Raw genomic sequence first — 26,736 nt, 5'->3', positions numbered from 1 at the left:
ACAAAAGACAACCTCCCCCCCCCCTCTCCGGCGGTGAGGTCAATGCTACCGCCACCGGCTGTCATGTGCACAGTGGGTATCTACCGTGTGCTATACGCATGCAAGACTAGTTCCAAGCTTCCCCAAGCCTCGAAACTAGTCTTGCATGCGTATAGCACACGGTAGATACCCACTGTGCACATGACACCGGCCTTGGCGGAGCTCTCGTCACCAGAGCCGTTGGCATTTGGTGGCGATGTAGGGCTGTGAGCTGGCGGTGGTGGAGCTCCAGGCAGAAGCGCCGCCTCTGGTACTCACGAAGCTTGGCTGCACTCTAATGCTGGCGGGACTGCCCATGGGAGTGGTGCGATTGCTGCGAGTCAACGAAAACACACCATAGCTACAGGCCAATAGAAAACGCAAATGGGAGGTAGCCAAAAAAAAAAATGCATCATGGCCTCAGAGAGAGAGAGAGAGGAAAAGAAAAAACATAGAGGTGGTGGGTTGTAGGAGGGTGGCTCACCCTAGCTCTGATACCATGTAGAAATTCATGGTGCCAAGATATAGAGAAAAAGAGGGAGAGAGAGGCGACAGCCAACAATAGAGACAAAGTACATGCTTTTATAGGCACCAAGGCCTTATCTTTTGACCTAGACCTTAATAAGAGCCATTCACACCTAAGAGGGTGTTCACACCATCCAACTCCAAAATACCCATCAATAGCGAACTCACCAACATTAGACACTATATATAGGAGTCAATCATTCATTGATCACCCAATCATCATTGAGTCATTGAGAACTCAGAAGCAATGCTACCATTGAGTATCTCTATTCAACATTGTACATACTTCATGTTAGTAATGCGTGGTAGACTAGGACATCTCTCTCTACTATGTATTGAGCATGAAGAAGAAGCTGTTTGTGAATGGGTTTAATCGCAATCAATCAACAATTCATAAATATGCTTCCGCAAGCACCCATGTTACACTGGTATTAGAGCGTCAGGTTTTGACGGAAGAAAGGCTGGCATAGAGATCCATCGCAAAGAACCCCATTGTCATCAGTGTTTTCACTCAGGTTTGCTTTTTTTTCATCAAGGAATTATGTACCAAATAGCTCAAATTGTGCACCTCCGGAAGAGACCCAAGCATATTATCTCTATCACCTATAATTCCCCTTGTCTAGATTGAGCACAATCTTGACACACACGTAAGCTATTAATGCTTGTAAACAAAGTAATTTTCCACAACACAAAACAAGATAGCAATGCGGAAAATTAAAATGACACTGCAATAGGGTCGGAAAGGGCTAACCTCCCTTGTAATATGATTTGAATTGTCAAGGAATTTTACATACAAGCTCCATGGGCAATGCTTGCCAGATTTCCAATGACATTCATGCATATGAAAACAATTCCAAACATGTTGTGTCATTGAAGAGTTTGAATCCATAGCTTCACTCGCGAAGGACCTCACTCCCCAATCCCCAGTATCTTGCCACAAGCAATTATGCTCCACTAGTATCCATACATGTTCAAGTGTGTAACAGGCCAAGACATAGGAGACCTTAATGGCCAAGAATGCGGATGTAGAGTAGGTTTAGAGAACACAAGAAGCTCTTACCCAAGAATCGGTTGCCATTCACAAACACCTTCCAGCTTTCGGTCGAAGTAATGATGAAGCTTCAAAGCAGGTTTTTGCAAATTAAGGTTTCATCAAAATTAGGATTTTTGCAAGTTTGGGTTTTTGAAAATTAGGGTTTCTGTAGAAAAAAGGTTTCAGCATTTGGAAGAATTGTGAACAACGGAATTGCTCAAAACCCTTGCCATCATGTAGAAATCCATGAAATAGTATGGGGATTAGGCCAATCCGGGGCTAGAAACCTGTTGTTTGACCATGAACAAGCTCTACCATGTAAGAGAACTTTCAAGGAGCAAGCCAGAGAGTGTATGGACTGTTTTTTAGTGAAAAACTCTTCAATAATCCTTCCTTGACGTTGGCACGATTCAAGAGGCAGAGGAAGGTAAGGTTTCCAAATGCATACAGGGTGGCCATTGGTCCATCTCAGCCCAGGCCACACCTCTCTCATAAGTGGGGAGGATGCATGTTGGTCAATAGAGGGTAAATACCCAAAATTCTTCTGCCCACTCATTAATGAAATGTGGACGTCCAAACTCACTTATAAGTTGCCTGGCTATACTTTAATGAAGTGTGGGCCTACAAAACAGCAAATTGAACTATAACTCTAGTAAGCTTAAGCATAGGGTTTACCGCCACACCTACCACCACCTGACTATAGCCCACAAGCGAGGTCATAATACAGAGTAACGCACACAACTCATGAGAGGGCGTACCCTACCCGTAAAGTAGGCATACAATTCTTGCAGGCAATAAAGCAATTCATGCGAAAATAGTTCCAGGCATGGAAGTATGTCATGCCTAAGAATGTGTTGGACAATCTCCCTTTCATTTAGCTTGTAACAGACGGTCATCCAACCGCAATACGGTACTTTGAATATGGACACGGAACGAAATCCCCAATCTCACACCACGTATCTAGCCTGCTAGCCCTTGGCATAGACATAAGTCCTGCCCCACCCCCCCCCCTCTGCCATAGGGCGTCATGTCCACTATAGAACTCGTCCATAGGTCCAAATCTTATCTAGAGGTTGAAAGCCCAAATGGTGACATCCTCTCCGGCTTATAAACACTTGACCACAACTAAAAAGCTTCCAAGTATGCTGCTAGGAGCTGCGGATACTCCTGAAAGTATACTTCATCCATCCACTTTGCATCCATAGGTGAATAGTTCTTGAACTTCGCAAGGTAGCGTCTCTAAAGTTTGCCACCTGCAAGCTTACGCTCCTTGTGAAACACAATTTGCTCAGCACCTCTTCCAACTCATCATGTCACCAGCCTGGACATTTCCCAGTATGAAAGGGGTCTCCCAAGATGTCTAAATTTTTGGAAAGTACAAGCTTTGGGAATGGGGGATTATCCTGGAATACAAAGGATCACACTCCTAAAATGTAGCAGGGTTACTATTTTTGGCCTGACTCCGATGGAAATTTTGTTCACATCATTACATCTGGAATTGAGCAGATAGCAAGAGTTGGCAAAGTGCGTATGACAGAATGTCTACCAGTTGGGATATTTTTAGAGATAAAGTTTATGGAAGGACTCATCTCTTAGATTGGGACATGTGGCAAGAAAGTGGACCAAAGTGAGACGAGTGGCCTGACACTTGTTAGAAAGTGGATCAAAGTGAGACAAGTGGTCTCACACTTGTCACTTCAGCTTTTGTGTGGCTCTCCACTTGTCATCATAGCCTTCTCTTTCCATTTCACTCATGGGCGCCCCAAATCTATAAATTGAAGCCCTCTGTCTTCAAATAGAGGCTCCTCTACCACCATTACAGGTTGCCCTAATGATGGCTACTCTCTTTGTCTCTCTCTCTTGAAGGCTTCCCATGAAGAATACCAGCTGTTAGAGACTGTTTTGGAGGCTTCCATCACGAAGAAATACTGAAGGCAAGGATATTTAATCATTTTATTATGATTTCTAGCCATTGTACTTGTTGTGCCAACCCGTGTACTTATTGTACCTACTGTACCAACCATTGTACCTATTGTACCAACCATTGTACTTGTTGTACCGGCCAAATTGAGAGTTGTACTTGCTGTAGACCCATGTTTTTGGGGGAAGAATCAATACCCACACAGAGGTATATGATTTATATTGTTGGCTCAGCATTTCTACAGCTATGTGACGGCTGAATTTTATGGTTGCCTTGTGTTGGGCTGTGTTATGGCATTTGTATCTGGATAATCTAGCATCTCCCGTGGGAAGAGTAAGGCGCTCAAAGCTTGTACATGATATTATTCTCCTTGGGTAATAAAGTACTCCGAGGGGGGGTCCGGCCCATTCCAGCCTCTATGCGGTGTCACATGTGCAAGGTCCATTTTCAGCATTTGTGGATGTTTTGTCCAGCTTTTATGTTTTATGCAAAGTGATGATGGATATGGTTAAGGCTGTGGCCATGTTTAAATGTTTTAATATATGCATTGATGGTGTCAACAAGTGTATCAAAGGCACTAGTCCCCCGGGCACCGCGAGTTTCACATCCACTTCTGATGGATCTTCCATAATAGGCTCTGTAGGCTCGGGTGCCACATACTTGCCCAAGAGACTTACATGGAATGCATTGTGAATTTTCCAATGGTTCAGCAAAGCCAATCAAAAAGCCACTTCATTGATTTGCTCACTTTGTCTATCAAATTTCACCTTTTTACAGGTAACACATGCATGTACATTAACCTCTATATCCTTTCTCATACCTGGCCAAAAGAAATACCTCTCAATCACTTGAGTGGTAGGCAATATTCCTCTATGTCTTGCATAGGGTGGAGCATGGCATTCATCCAAAACCTTTTGCCTCATGTTTAATAACACACACAGGCAATTGTCAATAATGAGATAGCCATCTTTTATTACATAAGGCATATACATGACTAGCCATCAAAATAACCCATACATTTGTAAAGTCAGCATCCAAATGATACACGTCTTGCATCCCAAACAAGTCTTGATGGAAGGCAACTGAAATTGCAACCACATATGGCTTTCTTGATAAAGCATCAGCAACCACATTCTTCTTGCCACGGGTATGCAAAATCTAAAAATGAAACATGGAAAGGAAATTGGCCATCCTCATATGTTTCTCTGAGAGCTAAGTTTACGTTGAAAAATACTGCAAACTTTGTTGATCAGTCTTGACTGTAAATTCAGCTCCCAATAAGTAGTGTTTCCATGCTGCAAGAGCATGAATTACAGCTAATAGCTCTTTCTCATATATGTAAAGAGAGAGCTCGGCATCATGCAACTTTCTTCTCTCATATGAAACAGCATGTCGTCCTTGATTTAGGACAACTCCTATGCAACTGCCACATGCATCACAAATATGTATGGTTGAGGTCATGTGAGAGAACCATGCGTATGTATTTATGTTTGAGTACGTGCACCAAGGGAGTGCAAAGTAGTTTGGATTTTGGATGGTTTGAGATAGAAAAAGGTGATTGGTCTAAAGAATCCTACAATGATATGATTAGTTGCTGTGAGATGTGGATGATTACAAAAGCCTATAAAAGAAGGGTCTTGGAGCTCATTGTATGCACGTTCCATTTCAAGCAATGTGAATCTATTGGATGTGAGTACTCCATTTGAATTTATTTCTTTGCATTACATTAAGTACTTGTTAATCTCTGATTGTAACATGCAACGGAAGTATTCGTATTGGAGGATCCTGTCACACAAATGCTCACACCATCTTCTGTATCTTGAGTTTCGCGAGTTTAGCAATCCACTTTAAGACTTCAAACTTTAAAGAGATATGAGAGAGAGAGATGAGAACTGTACACAGTATGGGGTCCCGAATTACCCACTGAAGGGCCCCCTACCCCGTTACCGAGATAGTATTTGCTTTATTATCTTTAAAGAGACTGACAGTGTGACTGGCGATAAGCCCAACGCAAGACCTCTTAAGACCAAGTGTTGGGCCGAACTGTACACTGCTGTAGAAACACCAAAGATGTCCAATCTCGAGCCTATGCACTCTTCCCAATAGAATGAGGGAGGGATGCAAAGCTAGGGCTGAGAGAGGGGCTTTTTGGGACTGTTCTAGACTGAGTATGAATGCTGTAAATGAATATGAATGCTGCGTTTTACCTTCACCAGGTGGCTGAAGCAAAACGATGATATGATGAATGCTGAAAACTGTATGGATGCAGAAAACACAAGGTTTACTGATGGCTGAATGCTGAGAACTGTTGCGTTTGCTGATGGACAAGCGTTGATGCTCCTCTAGCTGTAGGATGACACGCTTCTCCAAACCGCAGAGAGCTGAGAGGAATGTAGGGCTGAAGATTGATGCGCCTAAATGTTGATTGCTGAATTATGAGATGAATGAATGAATGAATCAAGCCTTCTTATTTATACTATCCCTGTTGCTAGTCGGTTGGCACTAGATGCTGGCCGACTGCATAATAAATGCTACATGCTTAATAATGATGTATAAATGCTGGAAATGAGCAATACTTCTCTATTTGCTCTGACAATGGCACTGTTCTGTAGGAAGTTACTGGCAAGAGTGCATCCCAAAACTTCTTATTATACTCTTCCAAATTTACACAGTTGGCTGCATCAAGTTTGTGCCATGCTGTCATAACATCTACTTCAAAAGTATTTGTAAGCCAGGCAAAAGAGAACTGCTGCTTAAACTGAACCCATGTAGCAGGTGCTTGTCCTTGCATCAACAGTGAAGTCCACCACTGCAATGCATTACCTTTCAAGAAAGTAGCAGCCTTCCGCACCTTAGAAGACTCTGTAAAGTTACCCCCAGTGTATGCTGCATCAAACTGCTGAATGAAAGTCAGCGCTTTCAATTTGTCCTGCATCCCACTGAAAGTCTCAAACTTTACTGCTTGACCTCCTTCTTTGTAATCCTTTTGCACCTTTTCTGCATCAGTCCTTACTGCTCTTTGTCCATTAGGTTGAGAAAATTCAGCCACACTGACAGGCGCTGCAGGCCCCAAAGCTGGGCTAAAATAAGTTTGAAATCCGGGCTGCACACCTATATTGGCATAAAGAGGGTTCACAGCTTCCATAGGCATCATTCCTGGTGACCCTCTTGACATCAATCCTGGCAAAACTGTGGGCGGCCTAGCCATGGCCTGGAAAACAGACCCACCACCAAAATAGCCAGGCTGGAAAGCAACGAATGGAGGAATGGTCGGCATGACCCTTTGCACATTACTTTCCTGGCCATTAAATGCATGTACCTGTGCCTGTGTAACATGCTGCACTGGATCAGCTGCCACTGCTGGTGTCTGCTCTACATGCTGTGGCATCCTTGGCATTTGTTCCTGTGCCCTGTCAACTACATGCTGAGATGATTCAGCGTGGGAATCCCCTGTCCTTGACTGCAAATACCTCTTCATCCTGGGATTCTTCACCAATTGTTCAAAGGTACCAACCATGCTGAGGAGCTGCGCATGAAATAAATCCTCTTCTTCCTGTTCTTCCTCTAACAAGGCTGGCTGTACTACTGGCTCCATCCGAGCAGAGGCTGACACCTGAGCACCTGTCACCTCTATACGCTGTCTGCGAGTAGAAGAGGAACTCTCTTCCGCAGGGAGCTTGCCTTTCCCTTTGTCTGTCATACTGTCAACTGAAAGTTTAAGGGAACCTGTATCCAAAGAAAGAGACCGTACTCTTTCTCACCTGTAATCAGTTGTACCTCACTATGTGTGTCTCCTGTTCACCCAATCCAATCCGTGTCCGGGCTCTTGCAGAAAAGAGGACCCTGTCCCGGCAACGGAACCATAAAACCGGTCTATGGACACATAAAGCGGTAATTCATTCACAAATAACCTGGTCTTACTCAAACACACAATCACAGAATCCTCGCTCCCTCGCTCAACAACACATTGGCCCCGAAGTCCGGCGCCCCTTGCGGTATTTCTTTATTGTTAAAAGGTTGGAAATTACAAAGCACAAGTGCAACAAAGCACTCTACTTGCATCACCTGAGTTTTACAAATTCTGGGAGAAATTTGCCAGCATAACTGCACTAAAACTGTTCCATAACATCTCAGAATGAGTCCCAACTGACAGGCTCACTTCCATAGGCATCAGGCTACCCAATGGAGTCCAAAACATCACAATTCAGCTTGCTGTAATTTCCTGCACAGACCTGTTTTCAGCTCTGTTTTCAACCCAAAATAACCTTTGTATTGTCCTGGAGGACTTTAGCGAAGTCCTACTGCATTTTGGCATCAACCGGGCAACATAACAGCCCAAAAACAGCACCTAAACAGTGCTGAAACAGCATTGTATTGAAGAGGTTATTACCCTCTTCCGTCCCTGCTTTGGTGTAGGAACTAACTACACCAGTTCCTGTTCAAGGAGGCAACTAGCCTTTGCATATAAGCATGAAATTCACACAACTGTACCTGATTTTATCTGATGAGAACATCTCCATAGTCTGCAAGAGAGAAAGAGAGAGAGAGAGACTGTGGGGAGCAAGCTCAACCCTCAATTCATGAGTTGTAGGGCAAGGGAGTGCACCACCATAGCTGTTTTTCCTGCAACAAAACCACACGATGGCTGCAAATGAGCCTCCTTTTCCCAAATTCCCACGCTTCCCTCTTCTCTATGAGGAAAATGCACCAAAATTTGACACTTGGCACATTTTTAAGCCTTTTCCACATGCAATCTTCCAGGCTAAAAATCTCCTGACTGGTTCACATTCTCACAACAGTCCTTTGTCAGCTTTTGGTCCCCTTGACATTCCGCACAAACTGACGCGAACACTTTTCAATTCCGACACTGCCAAAAATAGCAGTTCCCTAGATTTTAGGGATGATGTCATCTGCATTCTTTCTGGTCTCCTGACCATCTTTGACCACTATGGTCACTTCAGAATTTGCTTAGAATTCAAGATACATTCACATTTCGGTGGCGGCCACTTACTAATGTAAACTGGCCTATACCCTCATTCAGTGGCCATGTCCTGGACACTGTCATTCATCTTTCAGTGCCCATGTCCTGGACACTGTCATTCATCTTTCAGTGCCCATGTCCTGGACACTGTCCTTCATCTTTCAGTGCAGTTCTCAGGCTTAGCCAACCACTGGTCCAAAGTCCCACTGGCTGACCCATTCTGACATTGCAATGGCCCAAGCCCTTCCAAGAGATCCCAGGGGAAAACAACAGCAACCAAAGAGAAAGAAAAGAAAAATATATATATATTTATAAAGAAATGTAAATAAGGAAAACAACTGCAAAAAGTTTCACCTCCTGGTGACACAAGGCGTGAACCCGTCCACATCCAGATGATATGGTACTAATGTGCAGTTCATTTTGTTAGCCAACTGGGAAGAGATGGCATCTTCCGAACTGCCCATATCGAAAAGGACTACAAACTGTCGGCCCTTGGCAAAGCCAGAAGATCGGATGAGGCTTTTCTGTGTAGTATCGCTCTCACCCTCCTGCTTAGCATCAAATACCACGAATGGCATAGGATGCATAGAAGGTAAAAGTTGAACCGCATTGGTGGTAGTAGGCGGGGCTAGAGGAATTGGGGATGATGTGGCAACTCTAGCAGAAGGAACTTTGGCGGCTTGTTCTGCTTGCCATTTGTGGCAATCCTTCTTACCATGCCCTATGATGTGACAGAAAAAACATATGTTTTCTGACTGATACTCCTTTTGCTCCTCTGGAAGAAGATAACCTCTAGTAATGTCTGCTTTAGCCTTTTCATCGGGAGTTTTTTTAGGCTTAGATTCTTTATCTTTCTTACCCCCTGAGCTGGAGCTATTACTGCCATCCTTCTTAGCATCTTTAGAAGATGCATTACCTTTCCCTAGCTGTGCAATGGATTGCTGCTACTGGGGTTTGGTACTGGACTGGGATGACTGCTTGGGCTTGCCTCCGTTCATCTTCATTTCTTCATTCTGAGCGAGAGTCAAAGCCCGGTCATATGTACTGGGTTCAAAGTTACAAACTGTCAACCAAATGTTAGGATCCAATCCACGAATGAATTACTCCATCTTGGCCTGCGCAAATAGCCATAACTGCTGTGCTAAAGTAACAACCTTGCCGGAAAACTGAAGCACTGGGCATCCGTTCTGCCTGAGTCCATAGAACTCATCTGCCAGACCGGTCATCTACTGGGGCGGAAGAAATCTGGTCTTTAGGTCATGGACAAAGGTATCCTAGCTAAAAGCTGTGACACCTGTGGTCTAGTCTGTATAAAGATTAGACCAATGCTGCCACCAAGTGACTGCCTCACCAGTGAGATGGGGAGCCATTACGTGGACTCTACCCTAAGGATCTGTGATCTTGATTCCTAGCTAATGGAAAATGAGCAGTAAATTGATGAATGAACTGATTAACTGCTAAATGATCACACTTATCATCATACTTACTGAAATTTGGTTGACTCTGTGAATGACGGTAGTTGATGCTGCGGACTGCTGGCTAGTGGCACCTGAGGCGGGGGATGCTGAAGAGAGGTGCTGGTATCTAAGATGAATGGCCTCCTTTTCCCTTTGGTGCTCGAGTAACATACGTTCTCGATCGAGCTCTCGTTGGTGCTCCCGAGCGGTGAGTTCAGCCTAACAGCGGTCTTCGTCGATCCTACATTGGGCTTCCTCATAATCCCGTCTTTCTACTTTTTCTTGTTGTTTTCTTGCTTCTGCTTTTGCTTTTTCTTCTCTCCTTCAGGCCTCGTCTTCTCTTCTTTGTTGTTCCATCTGAAAGAAGAGGGAGATGTAGTCGGGGACTGCTGGAGGCAGAGGAGGATGTGTTGCTGCTACCTCCAAGAGCTAGAGACGCTCCATGAGCAGCTAGCTGGTTCTGAGCTCTAAGAAGAGCTATGGTGTCTGCTGCAGTTGGAAGAGCGGGAGACTTCTTCCGGCTGATGGGTACTCTCCTCTGTAGACATGATGTTGAAGTCGATGGACGTGCGGAACGCAATCTGACCATCCAAGGATGCCCTCACGCTAGGATACGGTGTGTGTGGACAAGCTGAATCTGATACCAATGTAACATGCAACGGACGTATTCCTATTGGAGGATCCTATCACACAAATGCTCACACCATCTGCTGTATCCTGAGTTTCTTTAGCAATCCACTTTAAGACTTCAAACTTTAAAGAGAGATGAGAGAGAGAGAGAGAGAGAGAGAGAGATGAGAACTGTACACCGTATGGGGTCCCGAATTACCCACTGAAGGGCACCCTATCCCGTTACTGAGATAGTATTTGCTTTATTATCTTTAAAGAGACTGACGGTGTGACTGACGATAAGCCAAACACAAGACCTCTGAAGACCAAGTGTTGGGCTGAACTGTATACTGCTGTAGAAACACCAAAGATGTCCAATCTCGAGCCTATGCACTCTTCCCAATGGAATGAGGGAGGGATGCAAAGCTAGGGCTGAGAGAGGGGCTGTTTGGGACTGTTCTAGACTAAGTATGAATGTTGTAAATGAATATGAATGCTGCGTTTTACCTTCACCAAGTGGCTGGAGCAAAGCGATGATATGATGAATGCTATAAAAACTATATGGATGTAAAAAAGGCAAGGTTTACCTATGGCTATGCTGAGAACTGTTGCGTTTGCTGATGGAGGGCTGAATGCACAAGCGTTGATGCTCCTCTAGCTGTAGGATGACACGCTTCTCCAAAACGCAGAGAGCTGAGAGGAATGTAGGGCTGAAGATTGATGCGCCTAAATGTTGATTGCTGAATTATGAGATGAATGAATGAATGAATCAAGCCTTCTCATTTATACTATCCCTGTTGCTAGTCAGTTGGCACTAGATGCTGGCCGACTGCATAATAAATGCTACATGCTTAATAATGATGTATAAATGCTGGAAATGATGAAAAAAATACCCAAAAAATCCTAGTAAATATCCTGATAAATACTGGATGATATCTGGGGTTCCTGCAATGGTCTGGATGCTATGCATGAATGATGTACAATGTGCAGCATGTTTTCTGATGCAAACCCTAAGGTTTCTACTGACTGTATATGCATGAATGCGTGGACTGAGGATTACACTAGGGTCATGGCGTACGACAAATATCATCCTGAATGGAACTAATACTGTACAATGTTGCACTGATGATGATGAGCCAATTTGTCACCATGCACTACAGTGCAGAGAGTGCATGTGACACTGATTCTCTTGAATGGCATTCGTTTGCTTTAATTCACCTTAACCTAGCCAAGATCCATATCTTGCAACACGGTCTAGGTCAGAAGATAGGATTTGTAGTCTTTCTCATGGACAGCCATGAAGAGCTTGTCCAAGAGCCACCACAGATCCCATGGCTATGGGGGCTACACATAGCCCATCCCTATAGGCTATGCCTTAGGACAGCCTTATAGAGTCCCATGGGACCCTGTCGCCCAGCATGGACCCCCTGTCGGCCAATGGCAAAGGTGGCCAAGCAGCACACTTGTGAAGCGATAGCATTAAATGCTGTTTTTTCCCCGTCATGATGAGCAGGCCGACGGCCCTAGAGAAAACCGACCAGCATATGAGGTGTCTATATAAGCGATATTCAGTCTTTTGCATCATTCATCTCATATACTCTGCAACAGCCAAGGTCCAAGGGCTGAGGCAGCCAAGGAGGAGGTAAAGGCAAGGTGAAAAGAGTGGATCAAGGGGGCATCTTCAGTCTAAAAACAATCTGAGCCAAGTGAAGGTCTCCAAGTCAATTCAGTCTTGCTTATTTACAGCCAGCAGTCTGTCATTCTACTCATTCAATAAAGCAAATACCCTTCAGAGGGTATTTGGGACCCAACCTTGTGTATTCTCTCTCTCCTTTCTCTGCACTCTTACTTTCGTTACATTGTGCCATACATTGTATAGAACAAAGAGCTGAAAGTATTCATCAAAACATAATCCTCATCTATACGCTTCCACATGTTCCAGCAATATCATAGCTTTGCCTTTTGATGAAGAAACTCAGCCAAAAAATAAAATTTTAAAAAATCACGTGTGGTTGATTTATAGACGCCAAAAGCACTCCCCATTCCAATGTGACCTCTGTCCCTCAAAGGACAGTTAGTTTCCAGCCTCTGAAACGCGACCGGAAACGTGTCCCACACAAAGTGGATGTGTCACTTCTACAGCAACGGCATCAGGGAGCATTGCTCTAATTGGGGACCAGATGCAAGCGATGTTCCAAAATTTCATGAATCTCATGAAGCAACAAGAAGATCAATTGATTGAGCAAAATGTTACATGCACTGAGCTTGATCGTGATAACACACAACAGGGCCTTCTTTATACCTTTATGTGGTGAGAATCATTAGCATCAAATTTAGAGAGTAGAGAGAGAGAAGAGAATGAGAATGTAGAAAACGATACAGTATAGGGTCCACCCACTGAAGGGCCCCCATGAGACCGCTCCCTACTACAAGAGGAGGACTACAAATCGGAAGACAATATACACATATTTAGAACACTTAATTTAACTGTTATTAAACAATGGAAACAACATCAGCAACACAAATACTGGAAATACTGAAAATACAAATGACACTAGCATTGGGGCCGGAAAGGGCCAGTCCCCCCTCAATACTTTTTGTATTTCTTGGAGTATTTATATTTGTACGAGTGTCACGGGCCTAACAAGCCAGATTTCTCCACGAGGGAATGAAAAAAACCAAATAGAACTGGTTCAAGTCGATAAAGAGGTGTTAGGCAAAGTAGCCCCAAATCACAGGCTCATTTCCACCTTCACTGGGTGGACACCTACCTTTCACTCGTCTTCCGGAACCGTGCACCAACAGGCACGCCCGTACTAACGCAGGCCAAGGATGCACCGCGGAGGGAACGTGGCCTGGTTCTCCCCAATGTGCTTTTCTCCCAAATTCCCTAGTGAGTCTAACCTTCACTCGCTCTCAGAAGCTCTGAGAGCGCGGTTAACAACACCACACAGGGAAAAATATACTAACCACATCAGGAAGAATTTCCTGAACATGGTCAGCATATACATGCCATGCTCCAACATCACACAACTTAAAGCATTTTCTGAATTTAAATTAGCAAATTTCAGATTTATACAAATGAGAAAAAGAATATGAGAGCACCTAGTACGGTGAGTACAATCCAGATACAACCGGTACAATTTGTAGCACGTATAATCAAGCACATTAGGTACTTCACACGTGTGTAGGTACAACCAACCAAGTACTATGCAGGTACCTGTACTTGCAACAAGTACAGAGCAAGTACACCAGGGCAGCCAGCAGGTACACGTGGGCACACCAGGGGCAGCCAGCACGTACACATGGGCAGCAGGGCTGTTCGGCGGGTACAGCAGGCAGGTACAAGCGGGTGCAACTGGGCTGCAAGGCTGGTACAAGCGTGTACAGCAGGGACAGCAGGTACAACAGCCAATAGGCGGGTACAGCAAGTACTGCAGGGCTGGTACAGGCAGGTACAGCAGGTACTGCAGGTACAGCAGCCAACAGGCGAGTTCAGCCAGCAACAAGGAGGCGTGGGCAACTTCAAGCGGGTACATGCGATGGAGAAAGAGAGCAGGTGATGGAGAGAAAAGACCACCAACTTCACACGTGGACAGTTTCCAATAATGTTCCATACAAAAAGGCTTATCAAAGGTTATAATACCTTAATACATAATTAACACTTATGGGCACCCACACTAGAAAGTAAATGTCCAACCCAACTTTAAATGTGTGAACACATTAGCTTATAAAAAATTAAGGTTTACTCTAGTTTATGGATTTCACCTTTTAAAAAGGAAAAATGACAATACTTACCACCTGTTCACATGCCACACCACCAAGTCAGCAAACAGTATTCCACAGTACACTGGAAGCATCCCCGTCTAGTGTACTGGCATGGCATAACAGGCAAACACACGCAAACAAGTCATGCAAAAACAAATTTATCCATGCAACCATAATTGCATGTGCACAAATAGTGGACAAAATCTCCCTTTCATGAAACTTGTACAAGAGATTCCTGTCGGGCACAAAAACTGGCACGACAAATATAAATAAATATGTCTTGGTCGACCTATGGAGTGACAGTCCCATAGGTAAGACACCATCCTGGCTATACACGGGTGGCACCAACAGGCTCCCGTCCGTACAGCACGAAGCAAATCACACGGATGACACGAAACTGGTTCGCGTCCAAGTGACGCAGCACTGGTCGCACACGGGCTCCCGTCCATGTGACACCATAAAATTGGCCCTTTCACATGGGACACTAGCCTGGCCCCATGTGAACATGGCACTTCTAAACAGTTGACCTCAACTGAAAAGCCTCAAGATATGCCTGTAGAAGCTGAGGGTAGTCAGCAAAATAATCCTCATCTACCCACTTTGCATCAATTGGTAAATAATTTTTAAATTTCACAAGGTATCTCCTGGAAAGCTTCCCATGTGGTAACTTTCTCTCCTTGTGAAATACAATTTGCTCTGGCTGAAGGATCTCCTGAAGCTCATCAACTTCTGGCGGATCTTCTGTGACGGGCTCCTCTAGATCTGGCCCCACATACTTCCGCAAAAGACTCACATGAAAAGCATTGTGAATCTTCCAATGGCTGGGTAAAGCAAGCCTAAAGGACACTTCATTGATCTTGTCAATCACTTGGAAGGGTCCATAATATCGAGTAGAAAGCTTTGGATATGATCCCTCTCGTCCTAGCCTCTTCCGAAGCCTAGCTTTCTCAAATTTCAGCAATACCCAATCACCTTCCTTGACTTGCATGTCTCTCCTATGCTTGTCACACAGCAACCCTTTTATGCTTGTCTTGTGACCTTGCAATGGCTGTCCGCACCTGAGCAAAGGCTACATCCAAGTCACGCACATACTCATCAGCTGCAAAAATCTCATCCTTTGTACGAAGGATGGGTGGCAAGTCTACTCTGCCATAAATAATCTCAAACGGGGCCTTTCCCGTGGAGGCATGAACTATGATGTTGTAGGCAAACTCTACAAGTGGAATAAGGCCTCCTGGATAATGCATCTGCCACCACATTTTTCTTTCTTGGAATATGTACAATCTGAAAATGAAACATGGAAAGAAAGTTTGCCATTCTCATCTGCTTCTTCGAAAGCTTTGTTTGAGATAGAAAGTATCTCAAGCTTTGATGATCTGTCTTTACTACAAATTCAGCCCCAAGAAGATAATGTTTCCATATCTTTAAGGCATGAATTACAGCCAAGAGCTCTTTCTCATAGATGTCCATATGAAGCTCGGCATCATGCAACCGACGGCTCTCATATGCAACTGCATGACCTTCTTGATTTAGGACAGCCCCTATACAATCGCCACACGCATCACATTCCACTATGAATGACCTTTGCAAGTCGGGAACAATCAATACGGGTCCAGATATGATAGCATGCTTGCGTTGCAAGAAGGCATCCTGCTCCTTTGGAGTCCATTTAAAAGTGGCTTTCTTCTTTGTGAGATCATGTAGAGGGGTGGCAATCATAGCAAAATGCCTTATGAAACGCTTATAATATGAACATAATCCCAGAAAACTACGTACTTGATGTACATTTTGCAACTCTGGCCAATTCCGAATGGTTTCTATCTCGGCAGGCTCCATTCTTACACCATCCTTGGATACAATGTGACCCAAATAGTGTATCTCTGAAAGAAAGAACTCACTTTTCTTGGCATTAATGAAGAGTTTATACTTCCGCAACTCTTCAAACACTGTGGCCAAATGAGTCCTATGCTCTTGCTCATTCTTGGAGAAAACCAAGATGTCATCAAAGAATACACCTGTGAATTTTCGATGGGGTCGAAATATCCTATCCATCATACGATTGAATGTGGCTGGGACATTAAGGCATCACCAAAAATTCATACATTCCAAAAGCTCTCCTGAATGCAGTTTTGTGGACATCCTGTGGCACCACTCGTATCTGGTGATAACCACTTTTCAAATCAATACGGCTGAAACAAGCCGAGCCATCAAGCTTATCCAGAATATCGTCAATACGCGGGATTGGAAATCTATACTTGATAGTGAGCTTATTTAGAGCTCTATAATCCACACACACGCGGAATGATCCATCTTTCTTTTGAACAAGAACCACGGGAGAGCAATAAGGTGAGCAACTTGGCTGAACCAAACCTTTCTCTAAAAGCTCATTAACCTGCTTCATGATCTCTTGTTGTTGTGCGGCACTCACATGATATGCAAGTTTGTTAGGTGGAGAACTACTTGGCACAAGATCTATGCGATGATCCTCAGGCCTTTGAGGAGGTAGTTCAACTGGCAATGCATCAGCAAGAACCAAGTATGAAGAAAGACTCTTTTTCATACTCAAGAAAATTCAGTCTATCTTGAGTCAACATCCACATTCAGATGACTTGGTTCAATGCTATCACGAACAAAAACCAAGTACGCAGAAAGACTCTTTTTCAGATAGAATCCCCTTCCTTGCCAGCATCAATAACATGCATGCGGCCTCTATGCATAAAGGAAATCCTGTTTGTCTTGTACTCTTTGCGGAGCTCAAGCCTATGATGCCATGGCTTGCCAAGCAGTACATCACATCCATTAAGTGGTGCAACTAAGAAATGCTCATGATCAGATAACCCTGGATATGTATGCGCAACTTTCCAATAAGTGGGGTAACCTGCACCTCTTTATTACCAACAAAGACAACTTCTGCTTCAATTTGAGATCCCATGTCCTCAACCTCAATACCCAAGGCGGCTACCATCTGAATAGAGATGAAGTTATCTGTTGCACAATCATCAAACATAAATAGAGCGGGCTAATCCTTGATTTGACCCCATGCTTTGCATACCATCCTCTCTTTTCCATCATGCTTTGTGCTTCCCTGCACATCAAGAACTGCATGCACATTCGCTTTGGTTTGCTTGTTCTCATGCTTTGGTTTGCGGTTAGGGCATTATCTAAACATATGCTCTTTGCTGCCACAAGAAAAGCATTTCTCCTCCTTTGCATATTGCTCCCTTTGCTCGGGGGTCAAGCCAAATTTGTTCTTCTTTGGCCCATGATTCTTAGATGAGGTATTTTCAGCTTTACCTCCCTTCTGGACCTCCCAAAAACTCTTTTTAGGTGGCTGTCCACCTTTTTGCAGGTTTGGGACTTCTCTTTGTCCTTAGAAGCCCCTTGATATTGCTTAATTTGGAGCACCAATTGCTCCGTAGCAAGAGGAGAGGCTATAAGCTATTGCAGAGTGTGTTTCGGGTGCAATTCAATGCTTGAACGATAAGCTGGTTGCAATCCGGAGCGAAAGTTCCTCTTTCTTTCATCCTCGGAGATTTGCATAAAGGGAGTTACCTCAAGCAACGCTTTCCAAAACTTATTGACATACTGCTGCACACTTTCATTATCTTTTTGCTCGAGTCTATCCCAGTTTTGGGTGAGAGTTTACTCCGCATTAGGAGGCAAGAATTGGGCATAAAATCTGTCCTTAAGGGATCTTTGGTGGTCTTTTCAGTGATCCACCAATGGACAGCTGTTCCTTTCAAGAACATGCTTGCATGACGAATTTTAGACTTCTCAATGAAGACCTCGTCACTAAAAGCAATATCAACCTATGCCACAAACGCTAGTACTTTAGAGGCATCATACTCTCCATGAAAGGCATCAAATTTCACGGACTTGTCCCCTGCCTTGAACTCCTTGAGCTTCTTGGGATATGACACATGTTCTTCTCTTTTTCTCTTCCCCTTATCCAACAAGGCAGCTCTCTCTGCATGAGCTTCATGGGCAATGATAACTAGCCAAAGTGACATGGGTCTTTGATTCTAGTGGCCCCACTACATGTGACCTCGCTGAAAGATGCCTTGTCTCACCACGAGACAACTCAATAGGCAAGGTGAAACTCGCAGCAGCTGCCCAAGCTTAATGCTCATGTTTTCAGAGTGGATTCCACTCCTAATCAAAAATGGTAAGCTATTCCTTGGCTTAAAGCAATGAAATCTAAGCCGCTTGGGCTTCAACATCATGCAAATCACCAATGAACTAGGGTTTTATCCTTCCAATATACGAAACTAGAATGCCCTAGTGTAAATAAACTTCAAAGTAAAATCAAGCACAACACATCCAATGACTTTGAAACCCTATGTTTGTTGGAATGTGCACTTGGTAATCTCAATAGCTTGGAATGGATGGAAGACATAGCTAAGCAATTTGTGGAAACCTCAACTTGCCAAGATTCAAACCCAATCTCACCACGTGAGCTGATTCTCTCTAGAAGTGTGGATTGCATCTCCAACACCCCCTCTCAAGCCACACTTTGGTTGAGGTCTTAGCTTCCAACATCGCGAGGCTCTTCCCCATATTGTTTACTCGTCCACTTGGTTCAAAAGAAGGATGGATCTTTTCGTTGTGTGGATTATAGAGCTTTGAAAAAGCTTACCATCAAGAATCGGTTTCCGATTCCAAGCATAGACAATATCCTTGACAAGTTAGATGGATCGGCATGCTTTAGCCGAATTGATCTCAAGAGTGGGTATCATCGAGTGCGTGTGGTGGTGCCTGAGGATGTACATAAAACTACTTTCAGGACAGCATTTGGACTCTATGAGTATCTTGTTATGCCTTTTGGTCTTACGAATGCCTTGGCTACATTCAATAGAATGATGAATCGCATGTTCCGTGGGTACAAGAAATCTACAAGTGTCTTCTTGCAAAGAGGTCTAGCAAAGAGCGTGCATACCCTAAGCTTGCAACAACCAGGTACTATGGGCCTTTTCGAGTGATCGAGAAGATCAATGAAATGGCTTTGAGATTGGCATTGCCTAGTCATTAACACATACACAATGCTTTTCATATGAGTCTCCTTCGCAAATATGTAAGGCCGGAGCCCAACGAACCAATAATTGAGGATCCACCGCATGTGGATTAACTTGAGGAGATTACCGCCTCCTCCAACCCCTGCTGCACCTCCACCAGTGGCCACGTCACGGCCGCCGGGCCGTTGTCGTCGTCGTCCGTGGTGGCAAAGAACAGATTGTGCATCACAAGGAACACAAGCTTGTTGTAGGCAAAGTTGTTAGGAGTTACCTTGTGAAGTTCTAGAACTATCTTCCCATTGTTACTAAATTGGTAGATGAAGAGTTCTTTAGAGATTATCTGCACTTGCTTCAGCCATATTTGGATGCTTTTCAGTTGTGCATAACTGTTTAGAAGTCGGGGGATGTCACCATTTGGCCACCCAACTGGTCTACCCGTGCTCTTATGATGCCACTCATATGATATTGTGGACTTGGCTTTCCGTTGGGACTTGTGCCTGTGTACATGCCCGAAAATGCCTAGAGGATTAGTGTTCCATGGGTCTGGTACCTCGTATACTTGCCTGAAACATGTCTATTTTGGTATAGTCTCATGAATGGGGATTGTCCATACCAATGCCGCATTGCATAGCATCTTTATGTACTTGCCTGCAATTGAATTTGCATGTTGTTTTCATGCCTGCCTGACCAATGTGTAGTTCAGGGTAAGGGGACGCCTGCCCTTGAACCATGCGTATGAAACTGTCTGCTAACATGGTTACGTGGCATGTGACAGGTGGCAAGTATTGGTAAAACCTAGCTTAGAAACTAGCACTAATTTATAAGTGAGTGTGTATACACTTTATTAAGTTTTGCGCGACGAGTGCACAACCAAAACTCACTTATAAATTATAACCAACCTTGTGTTCGCACACACTGATGTGCCGAGGTGGACAAAGCTCAATTCCCACCGCCTAGACCTTATGTCCTCTGTTCAAAGAGAGCAACCAGCCATGTGTCCATCCCAGTTACACCACAAGTAACTTGTCCTCTCTACCTGACACCCAAGGTGGACATCTCATCATCTCTCGAGTTGGGAAGGAGAAAGTGAAGAAAATACAGCCAAAGAGACTCATGAAGGGAGGCGCTTGCTTCTAGAGAGAGAAAGAGAAGACATAACCAAGCTTGCTGGTGTGTTTTCCAAGCTTCCAAGAGTGTTTCCAGGTGGTATTCACTCTCCTACACACTCCCAATGACTAAAATTCAGTAAAACAACTCTTATATTTGCTGTAATTTTTTATCTTTTGGCTGAAAATCCTAATTTTAGCATTCCTTTCTCAAGTTGAACCATAGGGGAAGCTTTCCCAGGATTCCCTTCATCCTCTTGAAGACTTCTGTCATGAAGAATCGTGATAGATTGAAGATTTCAACACTCGAGACTCCTTCGGGACAGATTGAAGATTTCAACACTCCAAACGCTTCCATCGCGAAGACTTCTACTATCATCGACTCTACTTGCAATTGATAAGCTTTAATGCTTAATTATGAAACCAAGTAGCAGGAGGAAGGAGCGAGACTCCATGTTCACATACCTTGTATAGTGTTCTCTTGTCCTACATGCTCTCTTGCAGATTGTTGCTACCATGTGTTGGTGGAACATCAGAGAGCACATGGTAGGGAACATGGACACTTGAGAGGATAGTGTGACTTGCAGATCTTCACCGACAACCACATTGTTTGCAATATTATGTTCATATACATTGGTATGGAAATCTGGTCAGAAATGCCCATGACACTATGTACTTGATTCTCCCAAGATTAATATACTCTATGTGAGGGAGGGGCCGGCCGTTCCGGCTCATTGTGCGTCTCTTGCCACATTACATCTTGTATTGTGCCTGTTCGTCCATTAAATCTTGGTGTATTTAAGTGTATTGATTAGCATTGTGTTCAACCAAGCTTTCCACACTGACAGGTGGAATTACGTACCCTCAATCAGTATATATGTTTGTGTGTGTGTGTGCACGCGCGCGCACATATAATACTATCATCTATCTATTTATTTATTTATTTATTTATTTATGTATTTATACAAAAAATTTACAGACAACTTACAGAGATAAATTGAAAATTTATCAATTTTCAGACAGCTTGTAGAAAAAATTAGATAATTTCTCAATTTTCACATATAATAAATATTCCACCACAGAAATCTTTGAGAACGCAAGATAGACAACTTACCATTGGTCGAAAGCGTTTGCCTTCCACTCCAGTCTTAAAAAAATACTCCGCAGCAGATGCCAACTTGGGAACCTTTTGCAAAAATACATACACACTTCATCAAAAAGGTGAATGATCTTGTACATGAAAGTGTTGAGAAGAACCGAACCATGGTTGCAATCTTGAAGATGAAAATTTACATACACGGTGCATGAACCAGCAAGATTAATTGCATCTGCTAATGATTTCTTATTCTCAAATAAAGGATTATCCACTGACAGCGATTATATAGGTTGGCATTTATAACAAGAAATCTAACCTTGAAGCAGTCACAAGCTAGCACTCAGTATAGTTGTCAAAATCCTGTAGGTTACTGTATCCATGTAATCTCTGTAGACCTTGTATTCCTCTCTCTCTATATATATGGTCTCTGTGGGCGCCATGTGCAACATTGCCAAGTGTAGCAAGATAGCACTCACATATGTCAATAGAGTTATCAAAACCTTGTAGGCTACTTTGTGCATGTATACCTCGCATTCCTTCTCTCCGAAGGAAGGATAGGCATCCACCAGGAGGCACAGATATGCAGGGTATGCACGATTGGGGAAGTCGAGCCAGAGGAGCACTATTTATGTAGATCCCCACCCTATTAGCAGATTCCATTGTCTTTTCAGAGATGGATTCAGCCCTCTCTTATGGGTTATAAAGTACGTGGTTCAGTGATGCTTAGATATGTACCTCTTAGTACTGGTGCTCCGCCGTCATCATTGGGATGCTCAGACAGCGCCCACGGAACCAAAGCCAGAGGGATGCTTCTCACACCCCCAGACTTCTTTAGACTGCCTCAGCCTGTGACAAGGGGGCCACTCAGGCCCCACATGGACAGAGGGATCACTCTGTACATAGACATACCACAGCCCAAGATTCTCTGGCCCCATGCACCTGCAGAGTCACTATAGAGAAAGCTAAATCCCTTGCGAGAGCCAGATGTCCAGCCCCAGAGATCAGGCCTTCCACCAGTCAGTTGCAAATCCAGGACATACTCCGGAAACATGGACCACAGGAGGTGGACTTCATCAAAGCACTGCACCCTGTCATGGAGGAGGATGGTACTAGTATTGGATAAGGACACCACGGCTGGTTGGGTTGATCACATTGTACATGCACAACTCATATAGTACTACACGGGTCTTGTTCTTTGAGTAGCCAGTTTTTTTCCTTGTTTTGCTGCCATACAATTACCAACAGGTCACATGTATTCCTCTTGGTCTCATAAACCCTTTGGGTCCTTCCTAGACATTAAAAAAATCTTTCTTTCTTTATTTCTCTCTCTATATATAGGTTCTCTAGTGGCATCGTGTGACTTTGTCCATCCTAACACACCTCTCCAAAAATTCCTGAAAACTTTTGGTATGAGAAGAAAGAATACCTCAGTTGAAACCATTGACCGCAGCCTGTTTGCCAGTGACGCAAGCTCGTCTGCAACAAGAGAAAAAGGGTCCACCTTTTCCTACAAGCCAAAACAAAATGTCAAAGATAATAGTGCTAGATGTTGCCATCATAATCATGGGTTATTCCTTGCTAAAAACAAAAGGTTCCAAAGCATCTTGAATGCCAACACTATCAAACATCTTTTGTATACTGACATTCCAGCATCTACTGACATCCACTTCTCTTTGTATACTACATTCAAGCATCTATTGGCCATGTTTACAGAATGCATGTAAATGTACATGCAGGCACACATGGTATGTAAATACAGATCCACACATATTAGTACACGTATGCACACACACATGCACACACATGCATGGAGAGCCTGATCAATGTTACCTCGTATCCAGCATCACTGTTGCTGACGAGATGAAAGCTAGCATCATGGAACTTGTTGCAAGTCCTCAACCTGAAGTGTTGTTCATGCCCGACAACCTAGTGAATTTACAGAGTATGAAGTCTTCAAATCAAAAATTTGGTGACCTAAAATCTGTAGCAAAGCCATAACCACTCTCCTGGTGATGATTTATATAAAGCTTCAAACAACTCAGATTCGTACAAATGAAAAAGCTGACCAAGTAAGAGCGCAAAGAGCACTGCCAGTAATCATATCATTAAGGGACTTCTTGAACCTCCCAAGTTGCCAAATATTTTCAGCCAACTTTTTAACTTCCCGAAGAAACACAAATCTAAAGTAAAAGGCACCACAATGCAAATCCCCCCATGTGTATCATGTATAACTGAAAGAAAAGCTGTTGATGAGTTTATTTTTTCCTCCCACGCATACGACCCAGTGCTGATGCCATATTCGTTGTTGTGCAAAACTAATCTTTCGTCAGTTCTATGATGCTGTGCCCTTAGTGCATTAAAAAGGCCAAACACATTCGCAAGAATACATGATTTTACTGCTAGAGAAGATGAACTCAAGTGCCCAAATGTCTCATGCAAAGACAAAAACTTATACATGCCAGGCCAAGAATGGTGAGACCCAAAATAAGGGATCTGCACCTTTCGACAGATTCCATTTTCTGAGCCCACTTTCCCTTTAATTAGGGCTCCCTTGTGGAGGGCACTACTAGTTTAACCTAGTCCCAACCCGATTCATAGCCAGTGTCATTGTATCCACTCTTGCACATTTATTGTTCCTTAGGATGGTTCATAAGATATTGTCCATCAAATCCACATCAATATCTGCTCATGCATACTTCCCTCAGCTCAATGTCATCAATTAGATACTAGTTTGTTCGGCATGCCATTGTAACTAAAGACATTATCCAGGTAGTATGTTTAATCAGACCCACGTGTTGCCTTCAGAGAAAGCATAGAAGAGGCTTCCCAGGAGTCCATGTCATTGTGTTGAAATGTGACGTCTTAGTTTGATAGAAAAACAAAAGAAATAGAAGAACACGACGACCATGGCTTTGCACCATGATTAAAAAACGTCACACATTTGCAAGATGTTAGCTAAATACACTAAATATAACAACTTACAAGTCTTGGCAAGAACTCGATGAAGCAACTGCACCTTGAACCAAAATATCGTGCTAAGGTATTGTGTGTTCGTGTTGTGGGTAATGCAAATGCTTTACCCGAGAGTAACGTGGTTCTGATGTCACCAGAATGTGATATTGTGTCCCCTACATGAACCCAAGCTATAACACAAACAAGAAATCATATTTGGATTGATAAAAAAACAGTACAAGAGATAAGAAAACAATCTCCCATGATTATAAGGTGTAACGACTAGCCTTGTGGGTGTAAATATCCCCATAAAACCTTAATCAAGAAAATGGAAGGCAAGGCGTTATCAGTTAGCTCAATCATTAAACTTCTGGTGGGTGATTTCTGGGATTTGTAGAAGTGGAGTGCCACAGAAAGCCAAAATGCTTGCTTTTGGCATAGAAATCTGCCTTTCATCACCACCCAAATGATCTATCCAGCTGAGATCCAAGCTTACTACTTTACTTATAAGAATTCAAGAAAGATTAAAACTCAACAAAAGAAAAAGAAAAAAGTTGTATGTGAATTTTGATCGGCCAAAACTGAGTTATATATACACTCTAGAAATTAAGTACCCAACTGCTGAACGAATCAAAAAAAAAAAGGACGCTTGCCAACAACAAGCTTCTTTAAAAAATCAGAAAGCAAAGATGCTAAGGAAGGCAAGGGAGAGAAAATATATGGGGAAAATTTGCGGTAAGAAAGGAGAAAAGCAAAAGCTCAGAAGCTTACCCGCAGAAGGAATAGACTTAGTGGCGGAGAGTGAGCGGCGACGCGAGAGAAGCTTGGCGACCTGCATGGCTTACCCCTCGATCATGACGGACACGCACAGCAGCAGTAGTAGCACCCCGGCGCAGTACGAAACCCTCACGTTTTAAATTATTAAACATTCAGTTATATATGCCTATTTAAACATTAGAGTATGTTATGTAGGCATATATGCCTATTCATGTTAACATATGAGTGTACACTTACTTAACTTTTCTTTTAAGGAACTTAATAACTTTATTGAACTAGATAGAAAGGGAAATATTATATGTGTACACTCATATCAGTCTACGTGTTATGCTAGCATTGAGCTGCACACCAAGCAACGTCACCTGGGTGCTTCAGTCTCACTAGATCGGGAACTGCGAGGCCCTTTCAAAAGTCTCTGAATTTAGCTTGGATTCTCCCAAGAGCCGTAGAGTTCTCAACTTGGGCCCTTGTGAGCTTACCAAAGATCAAGTTGTTGCAAGCTTCCCAAACACTGGTATATAACACATGCCCTGATCCATTGCCAGTACTCTCACTAGTGTTAGAGTTAGCTTTTTAGGGAAAGTATTTTTCAGGGAGCTTTGGCCGAGAGCTTCCAAGAAATTCTTGTCAACTTTTGACTAAGTCCCTTTCTTAAAACTAGAAGCTCACAAAAATTTGTAAAGATGATAAAATGTGCCAATATCATTGGTTGATGTATAAATATGTTCTCGTTTTGATGCAATCCCAAGACTTGTCGTATGAATATGTAATCTATTTACATGCAACACAAGACTTTTTCCCATGAACGAACCCTTTTCAGACATGTACCCAAGGTTGAGTCTCTATATGTACCTCATAGGATATTTTATCTCGTCCATCTCCTTTTATCTCAAACACCTCATACTCAAATTTTCTTAAACACCTCATACTCATATTGTTTAATGACCTTGTTTTCAACAATTATTACTCAATCCATTGATAATGTAGAGTTTATTCGCTTCTCTACTTCTCATGAAATGCATGTTCTCCAATTCATGCAGACTTCACTTCTCTCGATTGAGTCCATGCCCATCATATTGAACTCACTTATAGGATTCTTTGCTACTTCATTTGTGATACCTTGATTTACATTAGAGGATGAACCTAGCCCTCAATACCTTCACTTTCAATATTTAGAGTTTTATTGGTTGTAAATCCATATGTTCTTCCTTCAACCAACATCTAGTTGCTAATTTAAAAGTAGCAAAAGAACCAAGTTTTTTCTCATCTTCTTGAGTCAAGTTTGTTCCCTCTTGGATGGGCCAAATGGCAGGGAGGAGTAGAATGGGGGAGATATTATCAGTGTCAAGGTGCTATGATTGTGTGACATCATCTAGGTAAAACCACATAAATGTGACCTCTTGTATCTTAGTAATGCCACTCAGAAAAAAAGCATGTAGTCAACACTCTAGTATAACAATTTTGGATGACTTTGCTACACT

General features: G+C 43.2%; 1 protein-coding gene across 3 annotated transcripts in view; it reads right to left on the bottom strand.

Annotated features, from left to right (window-relative positions):
• LOC147617837 (solanesyl-diphosphate synthase 1, mitochondrial-like) overlaps positions 1–25,388 on the bottom strand; it is a 105,399-nt gene extending 80,011 nt beyond the window's left edge. Inside the window, exons 1-5 of one of the 3 annotated variants that reach the window (XM_086776095.1) lie at positions 25,250–25,388; positions 24,509–24,669; positions 23,357–23,452; positions 22,953–23,033; positions 21,545–21,616 (exon numbers count right to left, since the gene is read on the bottom strand). In XM_086776095.1, coding sequence (XP_086632221.1) covers positions 21,545–21,616; positions 22,953–23,033; positions 23,357–23,452; positions 24,509–24,669; positions 25,250–25,316 — 477 coding nt within the window. In that variant the 5' untranslated portion in view covers positions 25,317–25,388. Of the gene's footprint in view, positions 1–21,544; positions 21,617–22,952; positions 23,034–23,356; positions 23,453–24,508; positions 24,670–24,765; positions 25,056–25,249 lie in introns of those variants that run through there. The other 2 variants (XM_086776096.1, XM_086776093.1) reach the window with 2 other exon arrangements.
• Between the last annotated feature and the right edge of the window lie 1,348 nt (positions 25,389–26,736).

Source organism: Cibotium barometz, chromosome 36 (assembly GCF_041138505.1).
Source record: "Cibotium barometz isolate CiBa-2024 chromosome 36, ASM4113850v1, whole genome shotgun sequence".
Classification (NCBI taxonomy): Eukaryota; Viridiplantae; Streptophyta; class Polypodiopsida; order Cyatheales; family Cibotiaceae; genus Cibotium; species Cibotium barometz.
The sequence above is the reverse complement of the archived record's forward strand: the minus strand, read 5'-3'. Positions and strand labels throughout refer to the sequence as shown.